Consider the following 14,724-nt stretch of genomic DNA (forward strand, 5'->3'; position numbering starts at 1 on the left):
CCAACACTTAGTTACTGGTTAATTAATACATTAAGTAAGAATGTACTATTACATTAATTGTGTCCCCTCAAGTAAAGTGTTACCAACAAACCTTTTGTAAAGCATGAACAGCAATGATTCGGCTTGAGATGATTTTCTTTCACTCAAGTTCTGACATATGGTAATTTCCATTGCATTAATGCTGGAGACGTCACTTGAAACCCCGTCAGATTAACACCCGACACCATGATCTGCTAAAACGACAGGCTGACAGATGTGAAAGAGATTTCCCATCTTTTCAAGCACCATTAACAGACTAAAGGATTTTCGAGTGGGTTTAGTGGAAGATTAGGAATGCTACCCGCTAATGCGTTACCGTCAGTCAGAGGAGACCGCGACGCCTTTAAAATGATCCTACGTCGCGTGCCTATAAGTCAATTACTGTGGCATTTTCATTTCAAAAAAGCATTCAGCTTTCATGAAAAGGCATTTTTCTTCCATAAAAAACATTGAGTTCAAATGGTTGGCTTGCAGGCCGGAGAGGTCAAGCGGTGTTACTCAAACGGGACGGTAAGCTGAGAATCAGATGATAAACTCAAAGATATAGTACTTTATATTGATTTGATGTATGATGATAGAGGTATGACTGGGGGAGGAACAGGTTTGCACTGGCCTGCATTCCCCCCAAAAATCGAAGGCCTTATGGCTACAAAGCAGCCAGCTAGCTCCCGTTAGCATCAAAGCTAGCCATCTTCCAGAGAAAAGTGGCCCGACGTTGTTACCTGCACCGGCTTGTTGCAGGCGATCCCTTGTATCTCCAGGTAATTGAAGGACTGCTCCACCTAACAGAGGGCAGAGAGGCCAGGGGATCAGCAGGAAAACAGCTACTGAGAAAAGACAGCTTGTGCATTAAAGACTGACCCCAGGTCAGCATCGCAAACATCCCTGATGTTGACAAAGGCGCTGGAAGAGCAGAGTTAGCAGAATAAAAGCACAGAGAGGAAAGCTGTAAAGATGATGTTTGATAGTTTTAAAAAGAGGTGCTTCATAAACAATGCATGACAGTGTGCTAATTGCTCATTCCTTAGCTATGAAATTATAGTCACGTTTTAACCAGTTCTGAAGAACGTCTTTGTTTTAGAGATGTAAACAAAACCCTTCCTCCTTTATTGCCTTTTCTGTCATTTATTAGATGTGATAAAAATATGACTTTCTATGCTTTTCAGAGACACAGACACTGATAGGATCGTCCTCACTCACATACACAAATACACAATGTCCCCACAGCTATATTTATGGGGGCGCCTCAATAACTTTTAATGATAACCCTGCCCCTCCTCAGTGCTAATAACTGGAGCAAGCAATAAACAATGACTTATCTTGTTCAAAAACAAACTGTGATGTAGTAACGTCCACCAGTGTGTTTTTTGGGACACAAATTTTATGCACACATACACAAGACACATTATTAAAGAAATCACTGGGGTCTTCAAAAGCATGCCGTGGATTGACAGACATGCAGTGGACTGATGGGCATGCAGTGGACTGATGGATATACAGTGGACTGACGGACATGCAGTGGATTGACGGACATGCAGTGGATTGACGGACATGCAGTGGATTGATGGACATGCAGTGGATTGATGGACATGCAGTGGATTGATGGACATGCAGTGGACTGATGGCACCTCGCTGATGATCCACATGCAAGCTCTTCCTTTATGCAGCTGCCTGACTTCCATATCATATCTTGCAGAAAAGCTGTATTCTGGCATGTGATTTACCACCTCAGTGATGCTTGGCTGACTCGTGAAAAATTCATGAATCTTGCATTTTCAGTTACAATCTTTTTAAATTATACTTCTAAAGCATAAGAGGTCAGCCCAAGGTGTCTGCTATCAAGATTAACAAAAGATATGAAAGTCTGACATCCAGATTCAAAACAGAAGTTTGCAAGATATACTCTGAATAAATTAAGATTAGCATCTCTGATAAATCAGAGTGGTGTTGAGTCAAGTTCCTTTTTTAATCTGTTAGTAGGTTAAAACCTCACTATGCACGTATAAACTTAAAACAGCTAAACAGACACATTAGTTTGGGCCCAGTGTGACAAATGGGGATTAAAAATGGGGAGGATGAGAAGGATTAGGAGGATGAAGAGGTCTGTGGCGTCACATTCTGACAGCGTCCAGACCTCAAAACAAATGCTGGACTCACTAGGATATGTTATATGTTAGGGCAACCGTCAGTTGTTTTGCTGAAGTGACCATTCGGCAATGAGGAAGGAACATATATATAGACCCTGCTTGATGATGAGTGAAATACCACTGAGCACGTGAGCGCTCACCTACGCCCGATTGTTTGGCGCGTGGGTAAGAGGAACTAAACTCTTAGCTGGTGACACCTGCGTCCTCAAGCCAAAAACACGGAACCTGAAAGCATTTCAACATCGCGTCTCAGATAAAAAGCAGGAAGTGGGCAAAATGCCAAGAGGACACCTTCGGTAACAAAGGAGGAGGGCAGGCTCAGAAGAGTGCCCACAGAGATAAGTGAAGGCCGCAGGGAACAAGTGACAGGCTGATGAGCTGCTCTCCAAAAAAATTATTTGGGAAAACAGGCATGGTAGACGATCCACCTATGTCATGGATATGGGAGGGAGCCGGCTGGTTCTTGTGAAAGGATTTATTTAACTTGAACAGCATAGAGCAGAGACGTGTGAATCGCAAAACAAACACCTGCCATTTCAGATTAAGTTCATAATAATATCATAAGGAACCAAACATTTCAGAAGGCCCACGGGGAGTTGAGCTGCCGTGCCCATGCCCGCTGTCACGCTGTGAAAGCCCGTTCCAGGCCTGGCTTACCTTGGCTGGGATGCGGGCGGTTAGAAGGTAGGTCCGATGGGCCGAAAGTGCCTGCAGAACAACAGAGAGGGAAGAGCAACATCATGAGAGACGAACCGAACCAGCATTAACAAGCATGCTGTATTCATCCATTGGCCTGTTCACCATTCTGCACAAGGCATACATTACACAACATGGAGGGAAGGCAATCATTTCTGCTTCTTCATTCCCTTCTAAATCTCATCTCATCTTTTCCTGGCTTCTCCTGGTGAAGAGCACAGTGGTGTCAGGTTGAGCAGGTCAGACCAGACCTCTCTCTGCATGCATACAGACTTTAGCCAGTTCTGATGGATCCTTAGACATTCCCAGGTCAGCTGGGATATAATACAGTCTCCCCAGTATGTTATAGGATGCTCCAACCACCTAAGTTGACTCTTCTTAATCTGAAGAGGCAACACCTCTATTTTGTGGTCCATCCAGATCTCCAAACTCCTCATGCTGTCACAGAGCAAGCACGATAATCTTTCAGAGAAACTTAATTTTCCTATAAATAATGCTTAAAGAACTGCCTTAGAATGAAAAAAACCTTATCCACAAACCCAACACCGCAAAGACAAACACCAGCACTAAGAATTCATGCTTGACACGGAATCCCCTCATCCGAGATCTGTAATGTAAATGGTTTAGGGAGCATGTACACGACATCGCAGGGACTAATCCTGGAAAGTCACAGGAAGAGGATTAAATGAGAGGCTGGTTGCCTGCCTGCAGTGAGAGCAATGCGGTATAGGGCTGATGCAAATGAAGGTGATAACGGGAATCAGGCGAAACGAACATAACAGCCACAGAAAAGCACTTCATTAAGAGTGCAATTCAATTTCAGAGAGGGAAATTGCTTTACGCTCCTGTGGAGGCTAGACACAGATTAAAGCAGCAATGACCTGAACACTCTGATCAGGAATTTGCGTTTTTAATATGTAGAGACAACACCTTAGGGGAAGAACGAGACCAGGTGAGAGAGTAAACCATGAGACAGAGACAATGGAGGGGATTAGCAAGTCACATGGGTATCTTCATACAATCTATCCCCACTTGAGACCACCCAGTCACAGGTCACATGGGTATCTTCATACAATCTATCCCCGCTTGGGACCACCCAGTCACAGGTCACATGGGTATCTTCATACAATCTATCCCCGCTAGGGACCACCCAGTCACAGGTCACATGGGTATCTTCATACAATCTATCCCCGCTTGAGACCACCCAGTCACAGGTCACATGGGTATCTTCATACAATCTATCCCCGCTTGGGACCACCCAGTCACAGGTCACATGGGTATCTTCATACAATCTATCCCCACTTGAGACCACCCAGTCACAGGTCACATGGGTATCTTCATATAATCTATCCCCGCTAGGGACCACCCAGTCACAGGTCACATGGGTATCTTCATACAATCTATCCCCGCTTGAGACCACCCAGTCACAGGTCACATGGGTATCTTCATACAATCTATCCCCGCTTGGGACCACCCAGTCACAGGTCACATGGGTATCTTCATACAATCTATCCCCGCTTGGGACCACCCAGTCACAGGTCACACGGGTATCTTCATACAATCTATCCCCACTTGAGACCACCCAGTCACAGGTCACATGAGTATCTTCATACAATCTATCCCCGCTAGGGACCACACAGTCACAGGTCACATGGGTATCTTCATACAATCTATCCCCGCCTGGGACCACCCAGTCACAGGTCACACGGGTATCTTCATACATCATTCAAACACGGTTGCCTGCCTATACCAGGGCCGTCCTGTCTGTAAGCGTGTCGAGAGCCTTTTTAGGCCAAGGTCCAGTAACGTCAACAGCAGGTGAGACTCTCAGCAGAACCAGTGGCCTCTAAATACAGAGTAAAGCCTGATTTTAGCTGAACGAATAGCCTGCTGTGATAAAACAACCTCTGAGAGATTATCTGGGTTTCTCTGAGAGGCCAGGGGCTATACTGAGGGCAGCAGCCACTGGGCAGTACAGGGATCTGGGTTAGAGCTGCACGATGTGCGATGCTAATATCGACATCGCATGCCATGCACACGACAATCATCACATCAGAAGAACCGTGATAGTCGGCTGGGTTGAGATTAAGCTTAGGTGGCGTCTAATTTTTCATACCATCCGGGCAATATCTGAATTGTACAAAAACCCAAGGTATTACTATAATAACTGAATGAGATTATCAATAAGTTTTACTAAAACATTTTTACTTTGCAATAGGAAACAAAGCTTAGCAAGCTTGCCAATTTTAATGATTGTTCCTTTTCAAGATTATCTAGTGTATGTTAAAAAAATCAGTGTAAAGTTTGCTGCCGCCTTTGCATGAGCTCTGCATGCGCTCTCCAGGAAAATCATTTTCATCTGTGCCGTCACTCATAGACACTGTGGCGCATTTATAAGAAATTTAACAAAAAGGAGTGAGGACGAGAAAAGCGAATGAGAATTGGCCTTCGACTGAGACGATACTGAGCAAAAGCACTTATCCACCAACTTATCTGACTCTGCTGGTGGATAAGCTCCACTTGGCTATAGTTTATTTTGGGTGAATATTCATCTCCAGTTTTGCTTTAGAAATATCGCAATATTTATTGCAAAAAATCCATATCATGATATTTTAAGTTCTTCTAATATTGTGCAGCCCCCACAGGGCTATAAGCAGGCTTTCATCCCAGTACATACTCAGTGTCTAACTGGTTTAAACAGCAGTTCATCATACATACTATTTACCTTCCTTAAATCAATCGAGCCAGATACAATCAGACTGAGGTTTATTAGAGTTCGAATCAGATATAGATCATTATTTGGAAAAAAGACATAAAGCGTCATATGTGACACACGGGGTCGATTTGAAATGTGAAACGTTTCCCTCCAGGGAGCGAGTTTCAAAGAGGACCTGGGTCTGTTGGCTTGTAAAGTCAGTATTAATGTACAGACATACAGTTTACACTCAAGCACAGGGCCGCTTTGGTGGGGAAATATTCACAGTGACACTTTGTTTTCCCGCCTGGAGGGCAGTGAGACCAATCACACCCCACACAGGCCGAGAGCCATTTCAGCGCAGCGCTCGTAAAAATCAGCCCCCACGGTCACACTCGGCGGCGCAGCGAGGGACCCGGGGACTCCTCGCCGTTTACTGCCCGGAGAGGAACTGAAAAGCACCAGCGTGAGGCCTCCATCAGACAGCCGCCCGTCCCTCACCAGGACAGCTCTCCGCAGCATCTGCTGCCGGCAGTCACCTCCAGATGGCGACAGAGAGGCACCCCAGGGGACAAGCACTGCAGCGTGGTGTGGTACAAAGGGAACCCCCCCCCCCTCCTCCCACCCCTCACTCCCACGTTACCTGGCCCATGCTCACGTCTACACGGCCACGCACACGCTGGTGCTCAAACATACACGCGCGCACCATCCGGGAAAAAAAAAGACGACCGAGAACAAAAGACGTCTACCCCATACCTCAGCTTGTGCCCCAGGAAATTGTCTGCGCTTGTCAAACAAGGCCTCACATCAACATCCACCCCCCACTGTTACCATGGCGACGAATCCCCCCCCCCACACATATGAGAGTAGCATGTTTTTGCAGTGTCGAATGGGTGCTCCAGGCTCCGCGGATAAGAAAAACGAGATGTGTGTGTATGTCTGCAGCCGCTGACTAAGATTGATCACATAAAGGGAGCCCCATTCCTACCACGTGCACTGTGCATTTAAAAGAACCAATTAAAATATTTCAGATGCAATCTGGAATCCTCTGATAAGCTTAATTTTTTATACGAGAGTCAGCTTAAATATTTCCTCCATTTTTGATAAATATTATTACATACTGAAACATAAATGGTGCAGGAAATAAAAACTCAGCATGATGAAGGGTCGATTTCAAAAACATTTTCTGGTTTCCCCAGATTTTACGTGATGGAAGAAGGAAAGAAATGGAGAACTGGGGACTGAAATCATGGCTGCCAGCTTCCTCATCCTGTCCACTCAATGCACCCTGAATTTACCAGTGGGGGGTGGGGAGTGTTGACATTTCAGTGCAGCGGAGCACATCTCATTGTCTGGATTGGCCAGTGACATAACCTCATCAGCCAATCAGATCATGCATGTATATAATTTCAGGAATTTTGTCCCTAGGTCTTTCAGTAACATTTCACTGCAACAAGCATTAACACAATGAACCACCTATCTGCCCCGATCCAGCACATCTGTCTTCCATAACTGCTTATCCAGTCACAGGGTCCTGGAGCCTATCTTAGGAAACACATGGTACCTAGTTGCAGAAAGCAGAATGGACTGGATGGGAAGCCAGTCCATCGCAGGGCACACACTGACACTCCGCAGATAATTTAGATCAAGTACTCGCAGTCTGAGGACTGTGGAAGGAAACTAGAGTACCTGAAGAAGCCAGAGGCAACATGGGAACCTGCACAGGGTTACGTACTGACCCACCGTGTTTTGCCCATCTATGCACCTATATCTACAACCAGGGCAGATCCCAGGCGACCTGGTGGGGTCCGCATGCCCCCACACAAGCGGAGCGCCTTGGGGCCACTCAAGCACGCGATATATCACGTCATACCCAATAAATCCCAAGCGCTAACGCGTTACATCTGTGCACCACATTAACGGATTAAATAACCAGTTATAATACGCGATACCATAAATCCTATGGGCTGGCAAACGTGCGATTAGCCTTAATGTATGTGTGTGGTTTTGGCGTTCGTCTACTGGAAAGCGAAGGAGTTACAGGGAGCATCAATCACTCCGTTTTATATGACGACTACCACAGCGAGCCGGTAAATGCGAGGAGTGATTTACTTCAACACAATGGAAAAACAGCACAATCCGTCCAAAAGAACCGATAAATGGAAAAAAGCGGCATTATCAAAATGTGAAAGAACAATTATGCCAACAATAATTAACTAAATGCCACACTATACTTAGTAATATTCCTGTTATTGGGAAGTAATGAGAAATTACCTAAAAATAAAGAGTTATTCTCCTTTAAGCTGCTCTGCCGTGTAGCAAACATAAAAACCTTGGCCCTGTACAATAAGAGCACGGGGTGCCCGCTGTAGAGGCGTACATTACTGTCCACAGGACAACAATGGGTTTGTTTTAATAGAGACACTGACCGGTCAAAAGACTCAGTGTTACACACCGGGTCAGAACAATCAGTGGTTACACGGTCTGGCATTGGCTCTGGGGGGGGGGGGGGTGGGGGGGGTCAATGGTCACACACAGCAACATGGCAGCCACCCAAGAGCAGGTCAGCCAATGACACCCAGACTCGCAGCAGGACCGGGCAGCCAATCAGGAGCCAAAGTACGACCACAGGGCAAAACGCCGGTCTCTCCTCCGTCCCGACGCTGGCCGGCCCCAGGACAACATCACGAGGAGGGATGTGGGAAAGAACGGATTGGCGGAGAAGAAAAGAGCATATTTCTGGAGATGCCCACACTCAGCCCCCCCCCCAGTGCCATTATAATGGAGCCCCCACCACGCTGAAGTTGTCCTGATGCATCGTTCTAAACAAAACATAATCAAACAAAATATGTAGGTGAGATGATGGGGCAAAATTAGATGTGAGATATGATCAGGGATGCCATTCATTTACACCCCCCCCCCCCCCCCAACAATGCTTTCAAGAAGAATGTCTCTGTTTCATTCTCATTCTCACTCCGGCAGGGAGCTGGAGGGTTTGTGTCTTCGTAAATGAGTCACGCCGTTCCTTCTTCTGCCCGAAATTCAGGCTCGGGGCTCCGTTTCCCCCCCACATCGGAGATAAACACCAGAACGAATGCCAATCCAAGGACAGAGACCCCACGACGTAAGACGACGTAAGACTTCAGAAACATTTCAATGTCACACATGAACTCCTGAATGACGGAACAGCCAATACCCCCCCCCCCACCCCATTCTGGTAACCTGCACTCTGTCAGTGATGCAGCTCACAGCCACTGAACCCCCCCCCCCACCCTGGAAATCTACAACACGCTGTAACACACACAACCAAGCTGGCGTCCCAGCCAGGAACCCTTACATACTCGCTCGCTGCCTCACTCCTCACGCTGACATCCAGCGGTGACCTCAGCTGACCCCTGTGCCACTCCACCTCGAGAGGCCAAGCTAATTATGCGGCACGCAGAACGTCAACCCCATCATCCTCCCTCCTGCCGAGACCCTCGCATCGCTGTGCGTGTCCCCGCCTGTGACGCCGCATTTACATCATTCAGACACCATCACTACAGCTCAGCAAATGCCGGCAAATACAGAGGAGGACAACGGCTGCAGGCCTGCTGTTAATGCCGGGACCATCCCGTCTCACCTGCAGCCCGACTTCCTCCTTAATCATGCTTCCGCTGTTCAATCCCACATCAACTCTCCTGATGACATTTTGGAGCTGCAGCACTGACACATACATGGATAATACAGACAGAGCTTAAATTGCTCTTACACTCCAAAGACACACGGTTAGGGGATTCGTGTCTGTGAAGAGCTCACAGCGTGCAATCGTATCTACACTGCCCAAAGCACGAGCGTTTCCCCTTAAAACTGGCATTTTGCAAAGCCACAATTCACCTCTGTAACATCAGCAGAGAAACACTATCAACTCTAAACATGAGAAAAAATACTCTGAACGTTGCCACAGGCCAAACGCTTACATGACACCTCTTTCAGCTGATCTGAGATCAGTCGTGTACGAAAGAACTACCTCGGGAATAGAGGAATTAATATAGATAAATAAAAGCCAATAGGATGGGGTCATTATCCACGTCCACGGGGCCCTGTCTCACATATACAGGTGCAGGAGCATGAGGAGCTCTGGAGACGTCTGATACACTGAGTTCATTTGTTTTTATACAGTTTTTCCCCATAATTGTGAAAGATACATATTCTCAGTGCTGCAGGATACACCCATGCTGTAGTGAGCTGGACGGGGTGCGAGGCAGGGCTGATTATTCACTCCCTGAGGAGTGTGGGTGGGCACGCTCGCTCGCTCGGGAGAGAGCCTGTGATCACAGGCCAACACACACCCACAGACGCAAACATGCGTTACTCTGCACACCAATACACACACAGGCATAATCACACACATTCAGTACACAAATACACAGACAAAAACATCTCACTCTGCGCACAATTACACACACATATTCAATAACACAAATACACAATCAGATGCAAACACAAAAAGACATAAAAGCAGAAATGCACAAAAATACACACGGGTCGATTTGAAATGTGAAGACTGGCTTCCCGCCCATGATGCCCCAAATCTCACTGTGACCCAGAACTCGGTATGTGGTTATGGAAGATGGATGGATTAATGTAAATTAAAAGAAATACATTATAGATATCTTTTTAACAAATGCTTTTATCAAGAGCAATGTACAATTGAGTAAGCAGAGTCAGTCAGTCCCAAGAGCAATTAAGAGCCTTGTACCAGGGCCCAGTGGGAATATCTGCCTCCCAACTCTGGGATTTGAGCCAACAACCTTCCGATCACAGACAAATTGCCCTACCCCACTGAGCCACACACCTCCCCCAGCAGCAAGATATACTTACAAGACAGAAAAAAATCACTTATTGGGCCGTATCCATTAAAATTGCTTTCAAGTAAAATTTGTGCACTCTCAACTCACAGGGGAATTCTTTTTAATTACTGTCCCAATCAACACTTAGATGTAAAAAACATGCCCCATGTCAGGTCCAAACGAGGATTGGGGCGGGGGGGCACGATTCCCACCCACAGCAACTTCCAAGTCAAATATGCATGCAAGCATTCACAAGCAAATTCTCCAAGTTCGCCATAACCTTGCTTAAAAATTAACCGTGACATACAAGTCTTTCCATCAACAGACGGAAGTCAGCAAGGGCCTGGACCGTGACGGAGACGAGTGTGTCCTGCAGCTCCCCGTGAGCTGATGCTGACAGGCGCTAGCAGACTCTGCCGGGCTGCCGACTCGCTCGCTATTCAGAGATGGAGATAATCACCGAGCTTTACTGCAGCTCTGCGTCCCCGACACTTCATGTCAGCAAAAACATCCAGGGTGATTTAGCCCAGTGAATGACAGGAACAAGTTCAATAAAAACAAAATATTATGCTTTATTTATTTAGGACAGGGTTTCCCAATTCCAGTCCACGGCAGTGTGCAGATTTCCCTGCTCAGACACGCCTTATTCAGCTCACCAGTCAATCGCCAGCTTTGGCAGGTGTGTCTGAGCATGGAAATCTGCAAACTGCGTCACAGAGTGACCATCCAGGACCGGAACTGGGAAGCCCTGATTTAACAGATGCTTTAATCCAGAATGAGTCGCTATCAATATTTCAAGTGGAAGCAGGTGGCACAGTGACTAAAGATCCTCAATTGTACCACTCAGTAAATCTTCGACTTAAGGGATCAAAGACTTAATCAATAGACTGCAGAGGCATTGAAAATAAACCAGCAAGCTGGGACACCCTGCAGATAAAAGACCTGCCCCTGAATGAGTAATGACATAATGCATTAATATCCTTCTGTGATGCTACCTTAGCAGAGCTGAGCTTCAGCCTGCATAGTGTCCGGCTCTCCTGGACCTCAGGCTCCCTCTGTGACCTCAGGGCTTCTCGATGACCGTCACCAAGTCCTGTAGGGTCACTAAGGCTACCAAGAGCCTGACAACGGACACCTTCTGGGGTGGTCATCAGGTCAACACTCACACTCAGACTCAAATTGTTCTACCCAAGCTAATGATTTCAACACACGCACCTCATACACATGCGTGCACCTCACCAGCGTTACTTATGAATTATTGATTCCAGTAACCTATGACCTGTCAGACATGCAATTTAGCATAAATTTGATTTATAAAGGGGGTTTCATTCCTGTATCTTCATTCCCTAGTGAACATTATCAAACATTTAGGTGGTTTTCAGACGACTGATACATAGTTCACAATGAAAGCTATTAAGATAGCAAATCCAGGTCAGAATGATTATAGCTGAAAACGTAACGCGTATGTGACAAGTGACCACACCACAGCAGCCAGCACTCATCCCGAGAGTCCCTTGACTTGTGGGGGGGGGGGGGAGGTCATTGTTAAAGCTCAGAGTTTCAGAACCAAGCACAAATTCAACAAGTTACCCGAGGGCCACCATTCATTTCCAATGTCACACATGACCTCAGGACAGAAGGACTATCAGGTGCTGCCCACGTGAACAAAAACGCTCTCAGTGCTAAGCGGCATTGATAATAAGATAAAGGGCGGTGGGACACCAAGGACCTCAGGAGCACTTTGGGGGTTGGAGAGCTGCAGCTGTGGGGCTCTCAGGCTATAGACTGGCCTCTGAAAGGGGGAGCTGACCTAGTTCCGCTCAAGTCACAGTAACCAGTACTGGGGGGGGGGGGGGGGGTATAGGGGTATCTGCTCCCTGGGTCAGCAAAGTTTAATTAATAAACGCCCTCTCTGGCTGTCGCCCCCCCCTGCTATGAGACGCTCCCTGTGACACTGACAGTGAACATGGTCACTTACACACGGCCCACCGGCCCACTGGGGGATTAAACGATCTCAGTTGGAGATCAGGAAAGATTACGTTCACGGACAAATCGGTAGTGTAGCTCAGAATGGCACGATGCTGAAGGAGGGCAGCTAGATCCTACCTTTCCACACCCCACTGAAATTCGAAGGTGGGCGTCTGAGGTCTGTCTACTGCCACTCGAGAGCCCCTGAGACTAGGAGGTGAGGGGTCCCAGCAGGGAGCAGGAAGGTCAGTATCACAGCACCTTTCAGCCTGACGCTACATTCGCTTCACCTTGCTTAAGTCACATGATTTCCTCACAATTAAAGCAGAGGAAAAATTTTATGCATTTCTTTTTCCCCGCACTTACAGCCCAATCCCCAGAACCATGACGACATGTTGACCTGTCTTGTTCCTTGTGTCAGACGGAAGAAGCCCAAAACCTGAACACAGAGTGTCGAGACAATGTGGAGTCAGAGGTCAAGGCATTGTTTTCTAAGCAGTTCCTTAAATACGGATCTCAGCACCATTCAGCTTAATCTGATCTGCCAGCGAGCCTCTTCACTTCACCCGCACCAACTCCATAATCCCCTTAAACTGTTAGACTGGCTCTTGTGGACGAAATGGTCCCCCTCAGAGGGGGGGCTCTCGGATAATTCACTAGGATAACAGAAAGGGGCACCGAGGACCGATGGGAGGGGGATATGTGCAGTAAACTAAGGTAACAGAACAGAAAACTGCGATTCAGTCCTAGATGCATCTGGTTTTACATTTAGCAGACTTCTTTGAACAAAGTGACATACAAGTGAGGCAAATAGGACATTACAAACAAAAGAAAAACACGACCCCCCCCCACCAGATATACTGACGTGTCCCTCTAGCAGTCCTGCAGCCTGGGACAGGTTTAGCGCTTGGTCGCTGCTGTCGCGCAGGGAAAAGCAGGTGACTATGCATCACAGGTACAGCGCACATGCAACCATGCAGCATGCGCATTCAGTGACGGGACGTGACAGGTCAAAGCCACAGTGCGTCACAGGTGAGAGGTTTGCTTCTGTAGGCGTGGCGTTAACCACAAAACGCATCTTCCAACAATAAGCGGCTGAAATTTGACATACAGCAGTGGGCAGCCCGGCTCGAGAAAACACTGAGCAAAATCCTTTTCCAGAATGTTCCCTGCGCTCAGACCCCAAAGAGCTTCGCCCTCACCTCTGTTTGCACAGGTGTTCCTCAGTAAAGGAGAGCAGGATAGGGTATGTGAAAACAAACACATCCCTATCAAGCTGTAATGCAATGGAGAATAAAGCTGCATTTCAATGCATTTTAGCTAAAACCATCAAACTCCCCAAAGCCCAGCCTTACAAAACGTTATCATCCTATTACCATGTCAGTATGGTAGTACTGGATCGTACTTTCAGTTTTTATTTTATTTTATTTTGTACATTACATGTATGCTATGATGACATACATATGGTTAGTGTTCCTAGTATTTGAACGGTGTTTTATTTTACACTATGGTACGTTGTTCTGAAATCATAGTATTCTGTTATGCCCCATGGTATTTATTTCCAACCTGTATTGGTACTGTGGTATTTAGTACTCATGGTATTGCCAAGAAGCACTATAATATAGCTCCCTTACAAAAAAGTAACTGCATTCTAAACACTGACCTGCGATCATTTCAATTGTACTGGATTTAGCGATGGAATCTGAAAATTTCACTTAAGTAACTTACAGAAACCAGTAATTAAGATGCTGCATTTTATTTTTGTCATTTCAAATAAATGCACAATTTAAAATATGAGGTTTCTGTTTATTTGAGCATGTGTTTTGGTAAAAAATGTTTCCTTCAGTTTTTGCCATTTATATTGTTAAGTGGTTAATTGGTATGATGCATGCAGTCATTAAACTATTAAAGTGTTTTTTTCACTAAGCCAAAAACAGATACATTTAATGTATGGTATTTTTAATGTAATTATGATGTCTATTTTCAGTGCTGTCTCCTTACAATACTATGGCAGACATTATGTAAAATAATACTGAAAATATGCTCATATTACCACAGTATAGCGTATTTAAAACACATGTTATCACCATGGTACAATACACAAAGCTTAATGGATTACCATCGTATTTTAACCTAAGATACATTGTAATACTATGTAGTACACCATGGTATATAGATAGTCACACTACAGCACTATTACTTTGATGATAATAGCACAGCACAGCCATCAGTCTGTCTGATGGTGTCTGCGCCCTCCTGCAGTATTTAACCTGCAGCTAATCAATCACACAGGTGCAATCTCCTTTTATCCACTTATCTCACAACAAACATGTCCGACCAAGTAATA

The 14,724-nt window shown here is 46.0% G+C and overlaps 1 protein-coding gene across 10 annotated transcripts in view; it reads right to left on the bottom strand.

Moving 5' to 3' along the window:
- Positions 1-14,724, bottom strand: part of LOC111844975 (F-actin-uncapping protein LRRC16A-like) — a 75,150-nt gene that overhangs the window by 41,912 nt on the left and 18,514 nt on the right. For all 10 annotated transcript variants that reach the window (XM_023813997.2, XM_023813990.2, XM_023814021.2 and 7 more), the window contains 2 exons: positions 2,844-2,894; positions 762-821 (listed from right to left, as the gene is read on the bottom strand). In XM_023813997.2, coding sequence (XP_023669765.2) covers positions 762-821; positions 2,844-2,894 — 111 coding nt within the window. The remainder of the gene's footprint in view (positions 1-761; positions 822-2,843; positions 2,895-14,724) is intronic.

This window comes from Paramormyrops kingsleyae, chromosome 9 (assembly GCF_048594095.1).
Source record: "Paramormyrops kingsleyae isolate MSU_618 chromosome 9, PKINGS_0.4, whole genome shotgun sequence".
Classification (NCBI taxonomy): Eukaryota; Metazoa; Chordata; class Actinopteri; order Osteoglossiformes; family Mormyridae; genus Paramormyrops; species Paramormyrops kingsleyae.